Source organism: Somniosus microcephalus, chromosome 11, assembly GCF_052327205.1.
Source record: "Somniosus microcephalus isolate GS21.2 chromosome 11, FLI_Smic_1.0, whole genome shotgun sequence".
Classification (NCBI taxonomy): domain Eukaryota; kingdom Metazoa; phylum Chordata; class Chondrichthyes; order Squaliformes; family Somniosidae; genus Somniosus; species Somniosus microcephalus.
In genome coordinates this window covers 90,152,133-90,176,479 of record NC_140997.1, presented here as the reverse complement: position 1 = coordinate 90,176,479, position 24,347 = coordinate 90,152,133, and the positions used below count along the sequence as shown (strand labels likewise).

Here is a 24,347-nt window from a genome sequence, read left to right as displayed (position 1 = left end):
ATGTTATGGTAATCTGGGTCAAACCATTTTTCATAGTTTTTTGTTTTGGGTTTATTCTTGCGAACTTTCAAGTTTGACATTGTTGCCAAATTATCAAAAATATTATTTAGGTTATTCACTGCCCGGTTTACGCCTTCTTTATTGTGAGAGTGTATGTTTTCCAGAAAGGTGTCCAAGAGAGTTTGAGTTGATTGATTGCTAATTGCTTTCTGGTATTTTTCCGTGCGGTTTTTGGCCCATCTGTAGGATTTTTTGATGTTGTACAGCTTACTGCGTTGTGTTTCTGTGTTGGTTGTTTCTGTCCTTTTAAGATACACAGTAATTTGACTGTGGTCTGACAGTGTTGTTTGTGGTTTGACTGTGAATGCTCTGAAAGAGGATGGGTCCAAATCCGTAATCATATAGTCTACGGTGCTGCAGCCAAGAGGTGAGCAATAGGTTGATCTTCCTAGGGAGTCTCCCATGAACCTACCATTGACAATGTACAGACCCAGGCTTCGACAGAGCTGCAGGAGCTGTTTTCCGTTAGCATTTGTCTGTTTGTCGCAGTTATGTCTATATCGATGCGAAGGGATATCAAAGTGGTTATTCCCGAATATGTAGTTGTTCCCCTGATTATTGGTGAAGTCTGTCTCCCCCAGTCTCTCTCTCTCTCTCCCCCAGTCAGTCTCTCTCTCTCTCTCCCCCCCAGTCTCTCTCTCTCCCCCCCAGTCTCTCTCTCTCTCCCCCCCAGTCTCTCTCTCTCTTCCCCCCCAGTCGCTCTCTCTCTTCCCCCCCAGTCGCTCTCTCTCTTCCCCCCCAGTCGCTTTCTCTCTTCCCCCCCCCAGTCGCTTTCTCTCTTCCCCCCCAGTCGCTTTCTCTCTTCCCCCCCAGTCGCTTTCTCTCTTCCCCCCCAGTCGCTTTCTCTCTTCCCCCCCAGTCGCTTTCTCTCTTCCCCCCCAGTCGCTTTCTCTCTTCCCCCCCCAGTCGCTTTCTCTCTTCCCCCCCAGTCGCTTTCTCTCTTCCCCCCCAGTCGCTTTCTCTCTTCCCCCCCCAGTCGCTTTCTCTCTTCCCCCCCAGTCGCTTTCTCTCTACCCCCCAGTCGCTTTCTCTCTTCCCCCCCAGTCGCTCTCTCTCTCTCTTCCCCCCCAGTCGCTCTCTCTCTTCCCCCCCAGTCGCTCTCTCTCTTCCCCCCCAGTCGCTCTCTCTTCCCCCAGTCGCTCTCTCTCTTCCCCCAGTCGCTCTCTCTCTTCCCCCAGTCGCTCTCTCTCTTCCCCCAGTCGCTCTCTCTCTTCCCCCAGTCGCTCTCTCTCTTCCCCCAGTCGCTCTCTCTCTTCCCCCCCAGTCGCTCTCTCTCTTTCCCCCCCAGTCGCTCTCTCTCTTTCCCCCCCAGTCGCTCTCTCTCTTTCCCCCCAGTCGCTCTCTCTCTTTCCCCCCCAGTCGCTCTCTCTCTTCCCCCCCATCGCTCTCTCTCTTCCCCCCCAGTCGCTCTCTCTCTTCCCCCCCAGTCGCTCTCTCTCTTCCCCTCCAGTCGCTCTCTCTCTTCCCCTCCAGTCGCTCTCTCTCTTCCCCTCCAGTCGCTCTCTCTCTTCCACCCCAGTCGCTCTCTCTCTTCCCCCCCCAGTCGCTCTCTCTCTTCCCCCCCCAGTCGCTCTCTCTCTTCCCCCCCAGTCGCTCTCTCTCTTCCCCCCCAGTCGCTCTCTCTCTTCCCCCCGTCGCTCTCTCTCTTCCCCCCAGTCGCTCTCTCTCTTCCCCCCAGTCGCTCTCTCTCTTCCCCCCAGTCGCTCTCTCTCTTCCCCCCAGTCGCTCTCTCTCTTCCCCCCAGTCGCTCTCTCTCTTCCCCCCAGTCGCTCTCTCTCTTCCCCCCAGTCGCTCTCTTTCTTCCCCCCCAGTCGCTTTCTCTCTTCCCCCCCAGTCGCTTTCTCTCTTCCCCCCCAGTCGCTTTCTCTCTTCCCCCCCAGTCGCTTTCTCTCTTCCCCCCCAGTCGCTTTCTCTCTTCCCCCCCAGTCGCTTTCTCTCTTCCCCCCCAGTCGCTTTCTCTCTTCCCCCCCAGTCGCTTTCTCTCTTCCCCCCCAGTCGCTCTCTCTCTTCCCCCCCAGTCGCTCTCTCTCTTCCCCCAGTCGCTCTCTCTCTTCCCCCAGTCGCTCTCTCTCTTCCCCCAGTCGCTCTCTCTCTTCCCCCAGTCGCTCTCTCTCTTCCCCCCCAGTCGCTCTCTCTCTTCCCCCCCCAGTCGCTCTCTCTCTTTCCCCCCCATCGCTCTCTCTCTTCCGCCCCAGTCGCTCTCTCTCTTCCCCCCCAGTCGCTCTCTCTCTTCCCCCCCAGTCGCTCTCTCTCTTCCCCCCCCAGTCGCTCTCTCTCTTCCCCCAGTCGCTCTCTCTCTTCCCCCAGTCGCTCTCTCTCTTCCCCCAGTCGCTCTCTCTCCCCCCAGTCGCTCTCTCTCTTCCCCCAGTCGCTCTCTCTCTTCCCCCAGTCGCTCTCTCTCTTCCCCCCCAGTCGCTCTCTCTCTTTCCCCCCCATCGCTCTCTCTCTTCCGCCCCAGTCGCTCTCTCTCTTCCCCCCCGTCGCTCTCTCTCTTCCCCCCCAGTCGCTCTCTCTCTTCCCCCCCAGTCGCTCTCTCTCTTCCCCCCCAGTCGCTCTCTCTCTTCCCCTCCAGTCGCTCTCTCTCTTCCCCTCCAGTCGCTCTCTCTCTTCCCCTCCAGTCGCTCTCTCTCTTCCCCCCAGTCGCTCTCTCTCTTCCACCCCAGTCGCTCTCTCTCTTCCCCCCCAGTCGCTCTCTCTCTTCCCCCCCAGTCGCTCTCTCTCTTCCCCCCGTCGCTCTCTCTCTTCCCCCCAGTCGCTCTCTCTCTTCCCCCCAGTCGCTCTCTCTCTTCCCCCCAGTCGCTCTCTCTCTTCCCCCCAGTCGCTCTCTCTCTTCCCCCCAGTCGCTCTCTCTCTTCCCCCCAGTCGCTCTCTCTCTTGTATAATGTATAATAACATTGGTACTGGGTACAACGCTCCTGTATATATAGAAACATTGTTACTCAGTATAACAATCTTCTATCATATATAAAAACATTATTACTGGGTATAACACTCCTCTATAATGTATAGAAATACTGTTACTGGGTATAACACTCCTGTATAATATATAGAAATATTATTACTGGGTATAACACTCCTCTATAATATATATAAACACTGTTACTGGGTATAACTCTCCTGTACATTATATAGAAATACTGTTACTGGGTATAACACTCCTGTATATTATATAGATAGAAGCACTTTTTTAATATTCGTTCATGGGATGTGGGCGTCGCTGGCAAGGCCAGCATTTATTGCCCATCTCTGGTTGCCCTTGAGAAGGTGGTGGTGAGCCACCTTCTTGAACCGCTGAAGTCCGTGTGGTGAAGGTGCTCCCACAGTGCTGTTAGGTAGGGAGTTCCAGAATTTTGATCCAGCGACAATGAAGGATTGGCGATATACTTCCAAGTCAAGACTTGGAGGGGAACTTACAGGTGGTGGTGTTCCCATGCGCCTGCTGCCCTTGTCCTTCTAGGTGGCAGAGGTTGCGGGTTTGGGAGGCGCTGCCGAAGAAGCCTTGGTGAGTTGCTGCAGTGCATCTTGTAGATGGTACACACTGCAGCCACGGTATGCCGGTGGTGGAGGGAGTGAATGTTTAAGGTTGTGGATGGGGTGCCAGTCAAGCGGGCTGCTTTGTCTTGGATGGTGTCGAGTTTCTTGAGTGTTGTTGGAGCTGCACTCACCCAGGCAAGTGGACAGTGTTCCATCACACTCCTGACTTGTGCCTTGTAAATGGTGGAAAGGCTTTGGGGAGTCAGGAGGTGAGACACTTGTTGCAGAATACCCAGCCTCTGACCTGCTCTTGTTGCCACAGTATTTATGTGGCTGGTCCAGTTAAGTTTCTGGTCAATGGTGACCCCCAGGATGTTGATGGTGGGGGATTTGGATGGTAATGCCATGGAATGTCAAATGGTGGTGGTTAGACACTCGCTTGTTGGAGATAGTCATTGCCTGGCACTTCTGTGGCACAAATGTTACTTACCACTTATCAGCCCAAGCCTGAATGTCATCCAGGTCATGCTGAACGCGGGCATGGACTACTTCATTATCTGAGGAGTTGCAAATGGCACTGAACACTGTGCAGTCATCAGCAAACTTCTGACCTTATGTTGGAGGGAAGGTCATGGATGAGGCAGCTGAAGATGATTGGGCTTAGGGCACTGCCCTGAGGAACTCCTGCAGCGATGTCCTGGGGCTGTGATGATTGATCTCCAACCACCACAACCTTTGTGTTAGGTGTGACTCCAGCCAGTGGAGAGTTTTCCCCCTGATTCCCATTGACTTCAGTTTTAGTAGGGCTCTTTGATGCCGCACTCGGTCATACGCTGCCTTGATGTCAAGGGCAGTCACTCTCACCTCACCTCTGGAATTCAGCTCTTTTGTCCATGTTTGGACCAAGGCTATAATGAGGTCTAGAGCCGAGTGGTCCTGACGGAACCCAAACTGGGCATCAGTGAGCAGGTTTTTGGTGAGTAAGTGCTGCTTGATAGCACTGTCGATGATACCTTCATCACTTTACTGATGATTGAGGGTAGACTGATGGGGCGGTAATTGGATTTGTCCTGCTGTTTGTGGACAGGACATACCTGGCCAGTTTTCCACATTGTCGGATAGATGCCAGTGTTATAACTGTACTGGAGCAGCTTGGCTAGAGGCGTGGCTAGTTCTGGAGTACAAGTCTTCAGCATGACAGCCGGGATGATGTCTGGGCCCACAGCCTTTGATGTAACTAGTGCGCTCAGCCATTTCTTGATATCACGTAGAGTGAATCGAATTGGCTGAAGACTGGCTTCTGTGGTGGTGGGGACCACAGGAGGAGGCCGAGATGGATCATCCACTCGGCACTTCTGGCTGAAGATGGCCGCAAATGTTTCAACTTTGTCATTGAGGATGGGGATATTCATGGAGCCTCCTCCTCCCATTAGTTGTTTAATGGTCCACCACCATTCACGACTGGATGTGGCAGGACTGCAGGGCTTTGATCTGATCCGTTGATTTTGGGATTGCTTAGCCCTGTCTATAGCATGTTGCTTCTACTTTTTAGCATGCATGTAGTCCTGTGTTGCAGCTTCCCCAGGTTGTCACTGCATTTTTAGGTATGCCTGGTGCTGCTCCTGGCATGCTCTTCTGCACTCCTCATTGATCCAGGGTTGGTCCCCTGGCTTGATGGTAATGGTAGAGTGAGGGATATGCCAGGTTCCAGATTGTGGTGGAATACAATTCTGCTGCTGCTGATGGCCCACAGCACCTCATGGATGCCCAGTTTTGAGCTGCTAGATCTATTCTGAAACTATCCCATTTAGCACGGTGGTAGTGCCACACAACACGATGGAGGGTGTCCTCAGTGTGAAGACGGGACTGTTACTGGGTACAACACTCCTGTATAATATATAGAAACACTGTTACTCAATATAACACTCCTCTATAATATATAAAAACACTATTACTGGATATAAGACTCATGTATATTATAATAACACTGTTACTGGGTATAACACTCCTGTATATTAATAGAAACACTGTTACTGGGTATAACACTCCTTTAAATAATATAAAACACTTACTGGGTATAACACTCCTGCATATTAATAGAAACGCTGTTACTGGGTATAACACTCCTGCATATTAATAGAAACACTGTTACTGGGTATAACACTCCTGTACATTATTATTTAAAGACACATCCTGCATTTTGGTGCTCTTGGATGTACTACTGACTGGACTCAGATCTCAGTTCAGACCTATTATTTTCCTGTTTCCTGTTGATTTTCCTTTCATTTATCCATATCCTAAGGAGCTTTCTGCCATCGATCCTTCGACATGCACATCTGCTGGCCGGATGGTTTACCTGGAACCAGAGTGAATGTTTCGTGCCCCTGGTACGTTCCATGGACAGACAGAGGTAATTATTGAATGATGCCAAGGTATCCCAATGATACTCCTGTATGACCGGGACCACCTCTAAGATATCCCAAGATGTTTAGGCTTGTAAATAACTGCCTCCGTAAATAACTGCTTTACAACAGTGACTACACTCCAAAAGTACTTCATTGGCTGTAAAGTGCTTTGAGACATCCGGTGGTCATGAAAGGCGCTATAGAAATGCAAGTCTTCCTTTCTTTTCTTTCCAGGAACACCAACTAATTAGCACTTCACACCACTTAATGCGTGGGCCAAAACAAACGTGCTCCTTTAGTAAAATCTAGCAGACAAACAGACTGGTTCACACTGATGGCTTTCTGTTAAAAGGAATACTCAGTGCAGCCTTTCTGAATTAACCCCTTGCATACAGAATCTGGTATGACAAGATTCTAACTAAAAAAAAATTAACATAGGCAAAAATCTATTTTGTTACCAGTGATGGGAGCAAGAAAAACTGATAGATAGAGAAATTGCCTACAAAGCGGATACAAGTCCAGCCAGGAATCTGTAGGGAACAGACAGCCAGGAATCTGTAGGGAACAGACAGTCAGGAATCTGTAGGGAACAGACAGTCAGGAATCTGTAGGGAACAGACAGCCAGGAATCTGTAGGGAACAGACAGTCAGGAATCTGTAGGGAACAGACAGTCAGGAATCTGTAGGGAACAGACAGCCAGGAATCTGTAGGGGACAGACAGCCAGGAATCTGTAGGGAACAGACAGCCAGGAATCTGTAGGGAACAGACAGCCAGGAATCTGTAGGGAACAGACAGCCAGGAATCTGTAGGGAACAGACAGTCAGGAATCTGTAGGGAACAGACAGTCAGGAATCTGTAGGGAACAGACAGCCAGGAATCTGTAGGGGACAGACAGCCAGGAATCTGTAGGGAACAGACAGCCAGGAATCTGTAGGGAACAGACAGCCAGGAATCTGTAGGGAACAGAGAGTCAGGAATCTGTAGGGAACAGACAGTCAGGAATCTGTAGGGAACAGACAGCCAGGAATCTGTAGGGGACAGACAGCCAGGAATCTGTAGGGGACAGACAGTCAGGAATCTGTAGGGAACAGACAGCCAGGAATCTGTAGGGGACAGACAGCCAGGAATCTGTAGGGGACAGACAGCCAGGAATCTGTAGGGAACAGACAGCCAGGAATCTGTAGGGAACAGACAGCCAGGAATCTGTAGGGGACAGACAGCCAGGAATCTGTAGGGAACAGACAGCCAGGAATCTGTAGGGAACAGACAGCCAGGAATCTGTAGGGAACAGACAGCCAGGAATCTGTAGGGAACAGACAGTCAGGAATCTGTAGGGAACAGACAGTCAGGAATCTGTAGGGAACAGACAGCCAGGAATCTGTAGGGGACCGATTTTGACAGGAAGGTTTAGAAAAGAGAGAGAGCCCGAAATCAACATAATAGAGTAAGCCAAGAATCTCTTGGATGCAGAGCCCATACTTCATATTTAGGATACAGAACCAGTCGGGATCCTACAGGATACAAGGCCAACCTGCTATCAATTTATAGTAAAAATCTCAGCAGCTGCCTCACTCAGTGCTGCAAGTTATGGGATATTCTCGGGCTTCACAATCACATCAATATTTGTCACACTGAATGCATATTTCAGGGTTCACACAGGTACTGTGGGACTAACCCTTGCAACAACTTTGTCTTTTACACTAGATATTCTCTTGGGTTCAGTGTTACCAGTCACTCACGTAAGCAGACTTCACGTCCCCTGCAATCTGGAGCACATCTTTTCCTACTCAATATCTAGGTAAATGATAGCATGACCCAGTGATCATATTACTCTTACTCCATATATACAGCTCAGCTCACTCGCTATGTCTGTGAGAGACAGACAGACACCTAGCCAGCAATCAACATCACAACCTTGACTGAAACACCTCCGCTTTGATGTGGGAGCTTGCAATTCCCAAATCTGTTTTGGCTAAACCACACAAAAGTTGTGTGCCCTCTCAGGTGCCACAAAGGAACTATTTTTCACAACAGCATGAAATGATTTAGAGTGCACACAACAATGCCCCCTTTGTTTACTGACTGACCCCTCGATAGTGCAGCCCTGTCACTATGTGACTGACTGACCCATCGATAGTGTGGCCCTGTCACTGTGTCTGACTGACCCCTCAATAGTGCGGCCCTGTCACTGTATGACTGACCCCTCGATAGTGCGGCCCTGTCACTGTGTGACTGACCGACACCTCGATAGTGCGGCCCTGTCACTGTGTGACTGACCCCTCGATAGTGCGGCCCTGTCACTGTGTGACTGACCCCTCGATAGTGTGGGCCTGTCACTGTGTGACTAACTGATCCCTCAATAGTGCGGCTCTGTCACTGTATGACTGACTGACCCTTCAATAGTGCGGCCCTGTCACTGTGTGACTGACTGACCCCTCGATAGTGCGGCCCTGTCACTGTGTGACTGACCCCTCGATAGTACGGCCCTGTCACTGTGTGACTGACTGATCCCTCAATAGTGCAGCCCTGTCACTGTGTGACTGACTGACCCCTCAATAGTGTGGCCTTGTCACTGTGTGACTGACTGACCCCTCAATAGTGTGGCCTTGTCACTGTGTGACTGACTGACCCCTCGATAGTGCGGCCCCGTCACTGTGTGACTGACTGACCCCTCGATAGTGCGGCCCTGTCACTGTGTGACTGATTGACCCCTCGATAGTGCAGCCCTGTCACTGTGTGACTGACCTCTCGATAGCGCGGCCCTGTCACTGTGTGACTGACTGACCCCTCGATAGTGCGGCCCTGTCACTGTGTGACTGACCCCTCGATAGTGCGGCCCTGTCACTGTGTAAATGGCTGAGTAAACTGAATCTGCTTTGTCCTAGTTGGTAAAGGCTTTGCAATCAGATACTGCACTGAGAACGGTGTCTGGCTGATAGATAATTACACAAATGAGCCTTGGGTTGACCATTCAGAGTGTGATGAAGATGATGTGTTTCTACAACAGCAGGTAAGCATGCAGCTCGATGTGGGTAGGTGTCAGTGTGGGGTGTGGTGGAGTCGGTGTGGGATCAATTGGGGCGCAGTGGGTGAGGGGGGAGGAGAGGTGGGCGAGGGCTGAGGTGGGCGTTGGGGTACGGTGGGGGTGGGGTGACATGGGCTAAGGGTGGGGTACGGAGGGGTACAGTGGGTGTGAAGGGATAATTACTAGTCCTAGCCCTTTTCGGGCTACCCCAAATCAGGTGTATTCCCCAGACGTTCACCTTCAACTAAAGTTAGCGATAGCCGAATTCTATAAGACGCTTAATTGGGTCTAAAGGTCCAGGCTATCTCTCTCTAAAGGAAAGGAATGACTGAAGATGTTACCGTCCTCCAGATAGCACTTTTAATAAGTTTAACTAGACTGTAACCTTCTGGATATTATGAGGGTCCGGAAAAGCCCCCAGAATTCTGCAACTCCTCACAAAAGAGTATACAGAGATTGAGTTCATGAGTTTAATACAGAAATACTAATTGAGACAATTCTAAAAATATATAAATTTATTAAAGAACCGACATTCAGTTAACAGCTTGTGAGTCAATCGCGACTTTAACAGTTCAAAATACAAATAGCTTACATTTCTTATTCTCAGAGACCCTTGTTCTCAAATCTTAACTTCGTACATTTTTACATTTCTTATTTCTTAATCCAGAATATCCACCAAAATCAAATAAGAGTACCTCTTGATCCCCGAGACTGAAAGAGTTATAAACTTACAGAGACTGCCTCTGAAGTTGAGAAATGCTTGCCCTTTCCAGTGACTTCTGACTTTCCATCTGAAAAGCTCTATTTTTATACCTTTTTTAGTGGTTTATTCTTTGAAGTTTTCTGCTGATGTAAGCTAATTATCTCTAGTCATTCTTTGTTGAATTCTTTTCTATTCTTACTGTTATTTCAGCTGCCAACTCTCAGAATCCTGTCTACTGTATAGGTGTTTCAAAAACTTATCATAAAATGGTTATAACAGATTTATCTCTTTGATGCCATTCTTATCGAAGGTCTTTCATTCAATTTCTAAATCACCTCTGCTGTTTGAAAGCAGATGTCGTGACTCCTATGTGTTCTAAGTTCAACACAAACACAATGTAATTGCTTGGTGTATCTATTGAAGTCATATCTACAAAGTCTTCTGTAGGTATATTTACAACATGTAAATCAAAAACACTTCATCTAGGGTGTTCCATGCATTTCTTAGCTACTTCAATTGGTTGTATATTAATCGTGTTTCCTGTTTCATTTGATGTTACTTTTACAAAGGTACATGGTTTTTTAATGTTCTATGTTTCTGTTCGAAGTTAGTTTTTAACACTTTACTTAGGCATTGCTATTGTGTTGGTTCCAAACTGCAGACTTTTCAGAAGCAAGCCTTTGCTTTTTCAGTAGGGCCATTGTTTTAGTATTAACAATCAATTCCCATTTCAAAAGCTTGTGTGGTGTTTACAACTTGTGTTAACAACTGATCTTATCTCAGAAGCCTGTATTCACAGCCTCTGTCACCAAGGCTTTCCAGACTTTTAAACCCAGTATGTCATGTATTAATAATATCAGAAATCTGTTCATAGGATGGTGTATCTCTTGGAATATGGCTATTTCCTTTACAGGTGAGGGGTGAGGTAGGGGTGGGTGCGATGAGGGTGGAGTACAGGGGCGGTACGGTGGGGTGGGGTATGGGGGGGGTATGGTGGTTTGAGGTGGGGGTTGTGTACAGTGGGGGTATGTTGGCGTGAAGTTGGGGTGTGGATGAGGTACGGGGGGTTGCGGTGGGGGTGGGGTGGAACTGAGTTGGGTATCGGGTTGTCACAGGACTGCTGGTTCCCCACTGATGTCTGTCTGTTGTCTGTCCATCTGTCTGTTGTCTGTCTGTCTGTCCATCTGTCTGTTGTCTGTCTGTCTGTCTGCAGGTGGTGAAGCAGCAGGTTCTGAGCACGTTTCGTCTGGTCTACACGGCGGGTTACACTCTGTCTCTCGTCTCGCTCCTCGGGGCAAGTCTCACTCTCGTCTCATTCAGGTACTTCCACATTTATCTCTGATTGTTTTACAGCCTGTTATTTATCTTTGCCCCTTGTCGCTCTCGGTCTTGCCTCCACACATTGTGCGACCCAGTGTGGCTACAGATGACCCGCGGGGAGGATAATTTGGGAGGAGCTGGGAGTTGTCTTGCTGGCAGCATTCCTCCCTTCCTGTGGGGAATCTCCTGCCCTTAACTCCTTTGCTCAGCTCTGGCAGCACAGCTGAGATTTGAACTCCAACATGAATCTGCCTTCTACCCCACTGCACACAAGCTGACGATCACAGCAGAGGAGGTGTGGAAGGAATGCTGCGTCCTTTTGTTACCGGATTTCCAAATGTCCTCTCAGCCAGTGCTCACCCCGTGTGAAAGTCACCACACTCTCAGTTGCTCAGCCACAGGTTTGCAAGTGCTGACCGCTAACATCACTCAATCTGCATCCCAGTGCAAATTCCTGATGCTCTTTCCAACAGATTTTTCACCTCTGGAATACCAACCCAGGAAAACCATCAGGGGGGCTTTGAACTTTTAACATGGGGCAGCATTCCGCAGGGTGCAGATATTGTCTAACCCTGAGCCCAAACACCCAATTCCCCAGACCCCAAACTGCCTGTGGAGCTGGAACCGTGTCCCAGCACCTTGGGTTGGTGAGGGTGGAAGGGGGTGGGGGGGAGATTCCTGATTGAATTAAACAAGGAACGAGTTAAGGGAGGGTGAGACCGACTGGTACCATGAGGTCATCATCTTTCTTGTTTCTCAGGAAACTCCATTGCACAAGAAACTACATCCACCTGAACCTCTTCAGCGCCTTCATCCTCCGAGCCATTGCGGTGCTGATCAAAGACGCGCTCACGGACAGCGTACATCCAGGAAAGAGCAATGTGACGGTGGAGGTGCATGTTGCCGGCCTACACACGGTGAGGTGGGGCAGAGGGCTCCCAGCCAGGGCACGCTTCCAGCAATAATGCTACCGCTTCAATCTCGCCTAGACTTCCCCACTCGTGTGCGTGACCTGTGAATGGGGAAACAGAGAGCTGTGAGGGGAGAAGGGGCGGGTCTAGGATTCAAGAGGCTCATTAACTGTAACTGAGAACTGATCCTCAGTGAGTCCTCCGCCAGTGCCTGGAAAGAGCCAGTGAGGTGCTGATCTTGCATTTGATTGCAGCCCTGGTGGAAGGAGAGATGGACATTGATACAGCACTGTCCTCAGGATGTCCCGAAGCGGAGGGTGTATGTTCACAGCCTGTTCCGGTCACCTGTCGTAATATGTCCTTATGTGGCTCGGTGTCAAATTTTTGTCTGATAATGCTCTTGTGACGTGGCTTGGGGCATTTTACTATGTTAAGAGAACTATCGAAATGCAAGTTGTTGGTGTTACTGGTTGGGTGTGTGCTCATGGCGTGTGCTGAGCTGTAACTTTGCTGTTTTATTCCAGGCCACAGTGACGTGCCGAGCTGCACAGGTCTTCCTCCACTACAGTGTGGCCTGCACCTACCACTGGCTGCTGGTCGAGGGCCTCTTCCTCTATGTCCTGCTTGTGGTGTCTGTCTTCTCAGAGCAGAAGAGTTTCCGGGCCTACCTGCTGATTGGCTGGGGTAAGCCTATGTGCTGATTGGCTGGGGTAAGCCTATGTGCTGATTGGCTGGGGTATGTCTGCTACTGATTGGCTGGGGTAAGCCTATATAGGATTACATAGGATATACAGCACAGAAACAGGCCAGTCGGCCCAACCATTCCATGCCGTCGTTTATGCTCCACTCGAGCCTCCTCCCGTCTTTCCTCATCTAAATCTATCAGCATAACCCTCTGTTCCCTTTTCCCTCATATGCTTGTCTAGCCTCCCCTTAAATGCATCTATACTATTCACTTCAACCACTCCCTGTGGTAGCGAGTTCCACATTCTCATCGCTCTTTGGGTAAAGGAGTTTCTTCTGAATTTCCTGTTGGATTTCTTGGTGACTATCTTATACTGATGGCCTCTAGTTATGCTCTTCCCCACAAGTGGAAACACTCTCTCTGTAACCACTCTATCAAAACCTTTCATAATTTTAAAGACCTCTATTAGGTCACCCCTCAGCCTTTTTTCAAGCGAAAAGAGACCCAGCCTGTTCATCATTTCCGGATAGGTTTACGCTCGCATTTCTGGTATCATCCTTGTAAATCTTCTCTGCACCCTCTCCAGTGCCTCTATATCCTATTTATAATATGGCGACCAGAACTGCACGCAGTGCTCGAAGTGTGGTCTAACCAAGGTTCGATACAGGTTTAGCATAACTTCCCTACTTTTCAATTCTATTCCTCTAGAAATAAACCCGTGTTCCTGGTTTGCTTTTTTATGGCCTTGCTAACCTGTGTCGCAACTTTTAGCGATTTGTGTATTTGTATTCCGAGATCCCTTTGTTCCTCTACCCCACCTAGACTCGCACCCTCCAAGAGATAAATGACCTTCCTATTCTTCCTACCAAAATGTAATACCTCACATTTATCTGTGTTGAACTTCATTTGCCAATTATATGCTCATTCTGCAAGTTTATTAATGTCCTCCTGTAACTTGTTGCAGTCCTCCTCAGTATTGATTATTCCCCCCCCCGCCAATTTTGTGTCATCCGCAAATTTAGAAATTGTGTTTTTGATTCGAAAGTCTAAATCGTTAATGTAAATTGTGAACAGCAGTGGTCCCAGCACTGATCCTTGTGGAACACCACTACCCACCTTCTGCCACTGTGAATAGCTAACCTTTACTCCTACTCTCTGCTTTCTGTCTTGAAGCCAGCCAGCTATCCAATCTGCTACTTGTCCCCTGACTCCGCATTCTCTGACCTTGTTCATCAGTCTATTATGGGGTACCTTATCGGAGGCCTTTCGAATTTCCAGATAAATTACATCTACTGCATTACCATTGTCTACTCTCTCTGTTACCTCTTCAAAAAATTCAATAAGATTGGTCAAGCAAGACTTTCCCTTTTGAAATCCATGTTGACTATTCATTATATTTTTGGTTTCGAGATGTTCTTCTATTTTCTCCTTTATTAGGGATTCCATTATTTTTCCTACCACCGATGTTAAGCTGACTGGTCTATAATTCCCTGGACATGTTCTATCCCCCTTCTTAAATATTGGTATTACATTAGCTATCTGCCAGTCCTCTGGCACTACACCTTTTTCTAACGAATTATTAAATATGCGTAGTAATACCTCTGCTATCTCTTCCCTAGATTCTTTTAAAATGCGTGGCTGCAATCCATCCAGACCAGGGGTTTTATCCTCTTTGAGTTTGATTAATTTATTTAATATATCCCTTTTCTTTAATTTTAAATGCACTTATCTCATTACTAATCTTATCATCCAATGTTATGTCCACCTGTTCTATCTCCCTGGTAAATACTGAAGCAAAATAATTACAGGTATTTCATATTTCTGCCATCTCTTTATTGTTACCTGTGGTATTATCCTGACTATCCCTTAATGGCCCTATTCCCATCCCAACCTTTCTTTTTTTATTGATGTGCCTATAAAATATTTACTATTTTGTATAATGTTCCTTGATAATTTAATTTCATAGTTCTTCTTTGCCTCCCTAATTGTTTTTTTGACTTCTCTGCTAATTCCTTCATATTCTCTCTTATCTTGCACTCCCCTGCTGTCTATGTACTTAATGTATGCCTCTTTCCTTACCCTCAATTGTTCCCTTATGGCTTTATTCATCCATGGAGTCTCATTAGTGTTTAGTTTGTTCTTTCCTTTTAGCGGAATATATTTTTCCTGCACTTTGTTGAACACAGTTTTAAATGTTTCCCATTGCTGTTCTACATTGTTGTTGCTGATTGGCTGGGGTAAGCCTGCTGCTGATTGGCTGGGGTAAGCCGACCTGCTGATTGGCTGGGCTAAGCCGTCGGCGAGTCTCAGGCTTTAAACTCGCTTGTGTAACGGTTTCAATACCAGAGAGAGCAGAATGTGTGACACCCAGCCCGCTGAGACTGCACTTTCCGGAACGTGTGTTTGTGAGGGTGTCTGTTTGTCAAGTCCCACAGGTTCACGGGCTCAGACTTAGAAGAGCACAGCTTAGATTGAACTACTTCAAACAGTGTCCCAGCCAATATTCAACCCTCAACCAATGTCACTAAAACAGATTATCTGGGCATTATCACATTGCTGTTGGATCTTGCTGTGCGCAAATTGGCTGCCGCCTTTCCTAACATTACAACAGTGACTACCAACGTTCCCTCTAATTTGTTTTCCTTGCGCGGGCCCTTTAAATTTGCTGCAGTGTCGTCTCCAGCGTCAGCAGCTGGCGAGCGGCCGCGCGGCTTAGGGGGAACATTGATGACCACACTTCAAAAGTACTTAATTGGCTGTAAAGTGCTTTGGGGTGACCTGAGATCATGAAAGGCGCTGTAAAAATGCAAGTCTTTCTTTTACCTTACTCAGTGGACGTGGGGAATGGACTGTCCAGGGAGGAAGGGTGTATAGAAAATTGTATGGGAGATTTGGAGAGGTGATTGAGGCAGGTTTGTTTTTGGGACTGGCTAGATTGACAGTGAGTCTTTTCTCATCCTGGTGGTAGGAGACTCAATAGTGAAGGGTGCACACAGGCGTTTCTGCGGCCACGGACGTGACTCCCGGATGGTATGTTGCCTCCCTGGTGCCAGGGTCAAGGATGTCACTGAATGGCTGCAGAACATTCTGAGGGGGGAGGGTGAACAGCCAGCGGTCGTGGTTCACATTGGTACCAACTACATAGGTAGAAAGAGGGATGAGGTCCTGCAACAAGAATTTAGGGAGCTAGGTAGCAGATTAAAAAGCAGGACCTCAAAGGTTGTAATCTCTGGATTACTCCCGGTGCCACGTGCTAGTGAGTATAGGAATAGGAGGATAAAGCAGATGAATGCATGGCTAAAGAGCAGGTGCAGGAGGGAGGGCTTTAGTTTCCTGGATCATTGGGTCTGCTTCTGAGGAAGGTGGGACTTGTACAAGTTGGACGGGTTGCACCTGAACCAGAAAGGGACCAACATCCTTGTGGGGAGGTTTGCTAGCGCTGTTGCGGGGGGGGGGGGGGGGGAGGTTAAACTAACTTGGCAGGGGGATGGGATACGGAGTGGAGCTATAGTAGGGGTGATGCACAGCCAAATATAGAGGAAAAAACAAGTCATTCTGGAAGGCAGAGCAAATATGTAACAGCACAAGGCTGGATGGCATTTATTTTAATGCAAGGAGTCTTGCGAGTAAGGCAGATGAATTGAAGGTGTTGATGAACACATGGGAGTATGATATTGTTGCTATCACAGAGACATGCTTGAGGGAGGGGCAGGACTGGCAGCTCAATATTCTGGGGTATAGAATCTTCAGGCGAGACAGAGGGGGGTGTAAAAGAGGAGGGGGGTGTCGCAATATTAATCAAGGAGTCAATTACTGCAGTAAGGAGGGATGATATCTTAGCAGGTTCCTCTAATGAGGCCATATGGGTAGAACTTGTAGTGTATGTAACTGTTCTACCTTTAAGAGAACTATAGTGTATGTAACTGTTCTACCTTTAAGAGAACTATTGTATGTAACCGTTCACCTTTAAGAGAACTATTTTAGGTGTGGCACTACTTTATCTTGGCTGCTGTATACTGTAATACCGACGGTGACCACACCGGTATATAAGTGCTGTGTCAGGATTTATTGGGCAGATTCGCCCTGACCTTCGAATAGTAAAGTCCTGTTAAAGTTACTCTTGTAGTCTGTGTATTAATTCAACATAATACCCACAGACTTTACAGAACTTAAAAACAAAAAGGGGGCAAGCACTTTACTGGGAGTGTACTATAGGCCCCCAAACAGTTAGGGGGAGATAGAGGAACAGATATGTAGGCAAATCTCAGAGAAGTGCGAAAATAATAGGGTAATAATAGTAGGGGATTTCAACTTCCCCAATATTAACTGGGATAGTCAGAGTGTGAAAGGCTTAGAGGGTGCGGAATTCTTAAAGTGCATCCAGGAGAGCTTTTTGAGCCAGCATGTAGAAAGTCCTACAAGAGAGGTGGCGGTACTGGACCTAATTCTAGGGAATGTAGCCAGGCAAGTGGTAGAAGTGTCAGTAGGAGAGCATTTTGGTGACAGTGACCATAATTCGGTGACATTTAAGGTAGTCATGGAAAAGGACAAAGAGGAACCGGAAATAAAGGTTCTAAATTGGGGAAGGCCGATTTTAATATGATAAGGCAGGATCTGGCCAAAGTGGACTGGGATCAGCTACTTGTAGGAAAATCCACATCAGAGAAGTGGGAGTCATTCAGAAAGGAAATAGAGAGAGTACAGCGCCAACATGTTCCCGTAAAGGTCAAGGGTGGGACCAACAAGTCCAGGGAACCTTGGATGTCAAGGGATATACAAGAATGGATTAGGAAAAAAAAGGAGGCTTTTGGCAGATACAAAGGACTAAAAACAGTGGAAGCCCTAGAGGAGTATAGAAAGTGCAGGGGGGTACTTAAAAAAGAAATTAGGAGAGCCAAGAGGGCGCATGAAAAAACACTGGCGGGCAAAATAAAGGAAAATCCCAATGTGTTTTATAAGTATATTAAGGGCAAGAGGATAACCAGGGAAAGAGTAGGGCCCATTAGGGACCAAAGTGGCAATTTGTGTGTAGAGCCGGAAGATGTAGGTGAGGTGTTAAATGAATATTTTGCATCTGTGTTCACTATGGAGAAGGACAATGTAGGCATAGAAATCAGGCAGGGGGATTGTGATATACTTGAACAAATTAGTATTGAGAGGGAAGAGGTACTAACGGTTTTAATGGGCTTAAAAGTGGATAAATCCCCAGGCCCAGACAAGATGTATCCCAGGCTGCTGCGTGAGGCAAGGGAAGAGATTGCAGGGGCTCTGACACAAATTTTCAGAACCTCTCTGCCCACAGGGGAGGTGCCAGAGGACTGGAGGACAGCTAACATAGTACCATTATTCAAGAAGGGTAGTAGGGATAAACCAGGGAATTACAGGCCAGTGAGCCTAACATCAGTGGTAGGGAAATTATTGGAAAAAATTCCGAGAGGCAAGGATTAATCAAGGATAGTCAGCATGGCTTTGTCAGGGGGAGATCATGTCTAACCAATTTGATTGAATTTTTTGAGGGGTTGACTAGGTGTGTGGATGAGGGTAGTGCAGTTGATGTAGTCCACATGGACTTCAGTAAGGCTTTTGACAAAGTCCCGCATGGGAGACTGGTCAAGAAGGTAAGAGCCCATGGGATCCAAGACAATTTGGCACATTGGATCCAAAATTGGCTTAGTGGCAGGAGGCAGAGGGTGATGGTCGAAGATTGTTTTTGTGACTGGATGCCTGTGTCCAGTGGTGTACTGCAGGGATCGGTGCTGGGTCCCTTGCTGTTTGTAGTGTACATTAATGATTTAGATATGAATGTAGGAGGTATGATCAGTAAGTTCGCAGATGACATGAAAAGTGGTGGAGTGGTAAATAGCGAGGAGGGAAGCCTCAGGCTACAGGACGATATAGATGGGTTGGTCAGATGGGCAGAACAGTGGCAAATGGAATTTAACCCTGAAAGTGTGAGTTGATGCATTTTGGGAGGACTAATAAGGCAAGGGAATACACAATGAATGGTAGGACCCTAGGAAGGACAGAGGATCAGAGGGACCTTGGTGTGCATGTACATAGATCCCTGAAGGCAGCAGGACAGGTAGATAAGGTGATTAAAAATGCATATGGGATACTTGCCTTCATTAGCCGAGGCATAGAATATAAGAGCAGGGAGGTTATGATGGAGCTGTACAAAACACTAGTTAGGCCACAGCTGGAATACTGTGTGCAGTTCTGGTCACCACACTATAGGAAGGGTGTGATTGCATTTGAGAGGGTGCAGAGGAGGTTCACCAGGATGTTACCTGGGCTGGAGCGCTTCAGCTATGAGGAGAGACTGGACAGGCTGGGGTTGTTTTCCTTGGAGCAGAGAAGGCTGAGGGGGGACCTGATTGAGGTTTACAAAATTATGAGGGGCATAGATAGGATAGATAGAAAGGAACTTTTCCCCTTCTTCTTAGTAGAGGGGTCAATAACCAGGGGGCATAGTTTCAAGGTAAGGGGCAAGAGGTTTAGAGGGGATTTGAGGAAAAACTTTTTCACCCAGAGGGTGGTTGGAGTCTGGAACTCACTGCCTGAAAGGGTGGCAGGGGCAGGAACCCTCAAAACATTCAAGAAGCATTTAGATGAGCACTTGAAACGCCATAGCATACAAGGCTATGGACCAAGTGCTGGAAAATGGGATTAGAATAGACAGGGCTTGATGGCCGGCGTGGACACGATGGGACGATGGGCCAATGGGCCTCTTTCTGTGCTGTATAACTCTATGACTATGACTCTGTGGACTTTCCGAGGTTCCATCAGGGACACGGGACTGGAATTGCAGGTCTGTTTCAGCTGGACCACTGGCTCACCTCCTCCAGCCACTTTACATGGGTCCTTTTCCTCACTGATTACTGCTTGGCGTTGAGCAAAGAGCCCTGAGTCTTGCTCCGGGTCGCCGGTCTGGCTGCTGAATCCCTGCTGGTGTGTGTCTGGGAGATTCGTCCACCTGCAGCCGGCAGGAGTCTGTTTCATTCACCCCCACGCCCCCCCCTCCCCCGCCACCCGACCCCGATCAGTTCTCCCTCTCCCGAGGCTTCCTGGGGTGTAGTTCCACGGGTATCAGGCACCCCACCCACTCCGTGGCCTCTCTTGACCACGAGCTGTTGGCGGGCTGTTCGACCACAGAAGGCATCACATCTGTCCCCATCCGAGATGCAGGAACAGGTGTGGAATCAACAGGACCACTGACTGGACACTGTCAGGACCCTGGCTGATTGCTCGCTCTGCAACCCAGGGGCACTGAGGCAAATTGCAGTGGGCCCGTTGCCACCCAGATGATTAGATGCTGATCAGGTGTGGAACCTGGGGGTATGGCAGTGCCGTTGCCAAGGTAGCACATGAAGAAGAGTGATACGAGACACGTGGTGGTGCTCAGTGCCTCCGTCGGCGCTTTTAAATGACTCTCGTGCTCAGAGAAAGATAAACGGATGGCGAATGTGACGCAGGATCCTCCCATACGTTTTGCTGTTTGTTATTTCTAGGTGTCCCCCTGATGTTTGTGTTACCGTGGATCGTCGTCAAGTACTTGCAGGAGAATTCTGGGTAAGGCTGCACTCTCTCGTGATACGGAGCAGATGCCCCACTCCACGTAGCTCACCCCAGTCCTGTGTCCTGCTTGACCCTGTTTTATGGGGCCTTGCTCGAGGCCCTCTCATGTTCCGCTCTCCTGCTTTGCTTTTGTAAGCTGTGTTTTTCACTTTGTATTTGTCTGCTGATTCCCCACAGAGCCTCCTGCCCGCCAATACCTCACTCACTTAGCCCATCAAGTGTGTGTGTAGACAGTGAGCGCACTGGATACAGCAAAGGCTATGGGCTCCGACAACATCCCGGCTATCGCGCTGAAGACTTGTGCTCCAGAACTAGCCGCACCTCTAGCCAAGCTGTTCCAGTACAGCTACAACACTGGCATCTATCCGACAATGTGGTATGTCCTGTCCACAAAAAGCAGGACAAATCCGACCCAGCCAGTTACCACCCCATCAGTCTACTCTCAATCATTAGCAAAGTGATGGAAGGTGTCGTCGACAGTGCTATCAAGCGGCACTTACTCACAAATAACCTGCTCACTGATGCCCAGTTTGGGGTCTGCCAGGACCACTCGGCTCCAGACCTCAAAACAGCCTTGGTCCAAACATGGACAAAGGAGCTGGATTCCAGAGGTGAGGTGAGAGTGACTGCCCTTGACATCAAGGCAGCATTTGACCCAGTGTGGCATCAAGGAGCCCTAGTAAAACTGAAGTCAATGGGAATCAGGGGGAAAACGCTCCACTGGCTGGAGTCATACCTAGCACAAAGAAAGATAGTTGTGGTGGTTGAAGGTCAATCATCACAGCCCCAGGACATCGCTGCAGGAGTTCCTCAGGGCAGTGTCCTAGGCCCAACCATCTTCAGCTGCTTCATCAATGACCTTCCCTCCAACTTAAGATCAGAAATGGGGATGTTTGCTGATGACTGCACAGTGTTCAGCGCCATTCGCAACTCCTCAGATAATGAAGCAGTCCATGCTCGCATGCAACAAGACCTGGACGACGTTCAAGCTTGGGCTGATAAGTGGCAGGTAACATTCACGCCACAGAAGTGCCAGGCAATGACTATCTCCAACAAGTGAGAGTCTAACCACATCCCCTTGACATTCAATGGCATTACCATCGCTGAATCCCCCACTATCAACATCCTGGGGGTCACCATTAACCAGAAACTTAACTGGACCAGCCACATAAATACTGTGGCAACAAAAGCAGGTCAGAGGCTAGGTATTCTGCAGCAAGTGTCTCACCTCCTGACTCCCCAAAGCCTTTCCACCATCTACAAAGCACAAGTCAGGAGTGTGATGGAATACTCTCCAATTGCCTGGATAAGCGCAGCTCCAACACCACTCAAGAAGCTCGACACCATCCAGGACAAAGCAGCCCGCTTGATTGGCACCCCATCCACCACCTTAAACATTCACTCCCTTCACCACCGGTGTACCGTGGCTACAGTGTGTACCATCTACAAGATGCACATGCAGCAACTCGCCAAGGCTTCTTCAGCAGCACCTCCCAAACCCGCGACCTCTTCCACCTAGAAGGGCAAGGGCAGCAGGCGCATGGGAACACCACCACCTCCAAGTTCCCCTCCAAGTCACACACCATCCTGACTTAGAAATATATCGCCGATCCTTCATCGTCGCTGGGTCAAAATCCTCGAACTCCCTCCCTAACAGCACTGTGGGAGTACCTTCAGCACACGGACTGCAGGGTTTCAAGAAGGCAGCTCACCACCAACTTCTCAAGGGCAACTAGGGATGGGCAATAAATGCTGGCATTGCCAGTGATGTCCTGATCCCATGAACGAATTAAAAAAAAAAGGAGGCGGCCATTCAGCCCCTCGAGCCTGCTCCGCCATTCAATGAGATCATGGCTGATCTGTGACCTAACTCCATATACCCGCGTTTGGCCCATATCCCTTAATACTTTTGGTTAAAAGAAAGCTATCAATCTCCGATTTAAAATTAACAATTGATTTAGCATCAATTGCTGTTTGCGGAAGAGAGTTCCAAACTTCTACCACCCTTTGTGTGTAGAAGTGTTTCCTAACTTCACTCCTGAATGGTCTGGCTCTAATTTTTAGACAATGCCCCCTTGTCCTAGACTACCCAACTAGCGGAAATAGTTTCTCTCTATCTACCCTATCTGTTCCCCTTAATATCTTGAAAACTTCAATTGAATCACCCCTTAACCTTTTAAATTCTAGGAAATACAACCCTCATTTGTGTAATCTCTCCTCGTAACTTAACCCTTGAAGTCTGGTTATCACTCTGGTAAACCTACGCTGCACTCCCTCCAAGGCCATTATATCCTTCCTAAAGTGTGGTGCCCAGAACTGCTCAGTGCTCCAGATGTGGTCTAACCAGGGCTTTGTATAGCTGCAGCATAACTTCTACCCCCTTGTATTCTAGTCCTCTAGATATAAAGGCCAGCATTCCATTAGCCTTTTTGATTATTTTCTGTACCTGTTCATAATGATCTATGTACCTGGACCCCCAAGTCTCTTTGGACCTCCACTGTTTTTAGCTTAGTTTTTAGCTTTTCACCATTTAGAAAGTACCCTGTTCTATCCTTTTTAGGTCCACATTTACCGACATTGAAATCCATTTGCCACGGTTTTGCCCATTCACTTAATCTATCAATATCCCTTTGTAATTTTATGCTTTCATCTACACTGCCTACAATGCTGCCTATCTTTTTGTCATCGGCAAATTTGGATATATGACTTTCTATGCCATCATCTAAGTCGTTAATAAATACTGTGAATAGTTGAGGCCCCAACACCGATCCCTGAGGGACACCACTAGTCACCTCCTGTCAATTTGAGTACCTAACATAAGAACATAAGAAATAGGAGCAGGAGTAGGCCAATCGGCCCCTCGAGCCTGCTCCACCATTCAATAAGATCATGGCTGATCTGATCCTAACCTCAATTCTACTATCACTCTACATCCCTCCCGAACCCATGTGATCTCCTGGGCGAGGCGAAAAACCAGATAAAAAACCCAATGGCCAATTTGGGAGAAAAAAATCTGGGAAATTCCTCTCCGACCCATCTAGGCGATCGAAACTCGTCCAGGAGATCACTGTCCGTATATTTTCTACAGTACTTACCTTCTGTAAAAGGTGATCTCCACCCCAGCCAGGAACAGGAATAGAACCATCTCCTGAAATCTAACACATAATTAGAACACAAGAAGTAGGAGCAGAACCAGGCTACACGGCCCCTGGGCCCGCTCCGTTACCCACAGGGCCAAGACCGTTCCGAACATAGACTCATGTCCAATTTCCTGCCCGCTCCCCGTAACCCCTAATTCCCTTTACTTCTAAGAAACTGTCTATTTCTTGTTTTAAATTTATTTAATGATTTAGCTTCCACAGCTTTCTGGGGCGGCAAATTCCACAGACCTACTACCCTCTGAGTGAAGAAGTTTCTCCTCATCTCAGTTTTGAAAGAGCAGCCCCTTATTCTAAGATTATGCCCCCTAGTTCTAGTTTCACCCATCATTGGGAACATCCTCACCACATCCACCCGATCAAGCTCCTTCACAATCTTATATGTTTCAATAAGATCGCCTCTCATTCTTCTGAACTCCAATGAGTAGAGTCCCAATCTACTCAACCTCTCCTCATATGTCCACCCCCTCATCCCCGGGATTAACCGAGTGAACCTTCTTTGTACTGACTCGAGAGCAAGTATGTCTTTTCTTAAGTATGGACACCAAAACTGTATGCAGTATTCCAGATGCTAGGCTAACAGGTCTATAGTTTCCAGCCTTCTGCCTACTACCCTTTTTAAATAAGGGTGTTACATTAGCAGTTTTCCAATCTGCCGGGACCTTTGCTGAGTCCAGGGAGTTTTGGAAAATTATTACCAATGCATCCACAATCCCTACCACCACTTCCCTCAAGACCCTAGGATGTAAGCCATCAGGTCCAGGGGATTTATCCGCCTTGAGTCCCATTATTTTACCAAGTACCACTTCCTTAGTGATTTTAATCGTATTTAGCTCCTCCCCCCCCCCCCCATAGCCCCCTGTTTGTCCAGTGTTGGGATATTCTTAGTGTCCTCTACCGTAAAGACTGATACAAAATAATTGTTCAGCGTTTTTGCCATCTCCATGTTTCCCACCATTAATTTCCCGGTCTCATCCTCTAAGGGACCAACATTTACTTTAGCCACCCTTTTTCTTTTTAGATAACTAT

At 48.0% G+C, this 24,347-nt stretch overlaps 1 protein-coding gene across 2 annotated transcripts in view; it reads left to right on the top strand.

The window, feature by feature from the left end:
• The first annotated feature begins 2,973 nt into the window (after nucleotides 1-2,973).
• The window catches only part of LOC147110721 (glucagon-like peptide 1 receptor), a 44,065-nt gene continuing 22,691 nt past the window's right edge, over nucleotides 2,974-24,347 (top strand). For both annotated transcript variants that reach the window (XM_086000953.1, XM_086000954.1), the window contains exons 1-6: nucleotides 2,974-5,944; nucleotides 8,827-8,951; nucleotides 10,883-10,989; nucleotides 11,750-11,906; nucleotides 12,425-12,584; nucleotides 20,094-20,154. In XM_086000953.1, the coding sequence (XP_085857079.1) occupies nucleotides 5,863-5,944; nucleotides 8,827-8,951; nucleotides 10,883-10,989; nucleotides 11,750-11,906; nucleotides 12,425-12,584; nucleotides 20,094-20,154 (692 nt within the window). In that variant the 5' untranslated portion in view covers nucleotides 2,974-5,862. The remainder of the gene's footprint in view (nucleotides 5,945-8,826; nucleotides 8,952-10,882; nucleotides 10,990-11,749; nucleotides 11,907-12,424; nucleotides 12,585-20,093; nucleotides 20,155-24,347) is intronic.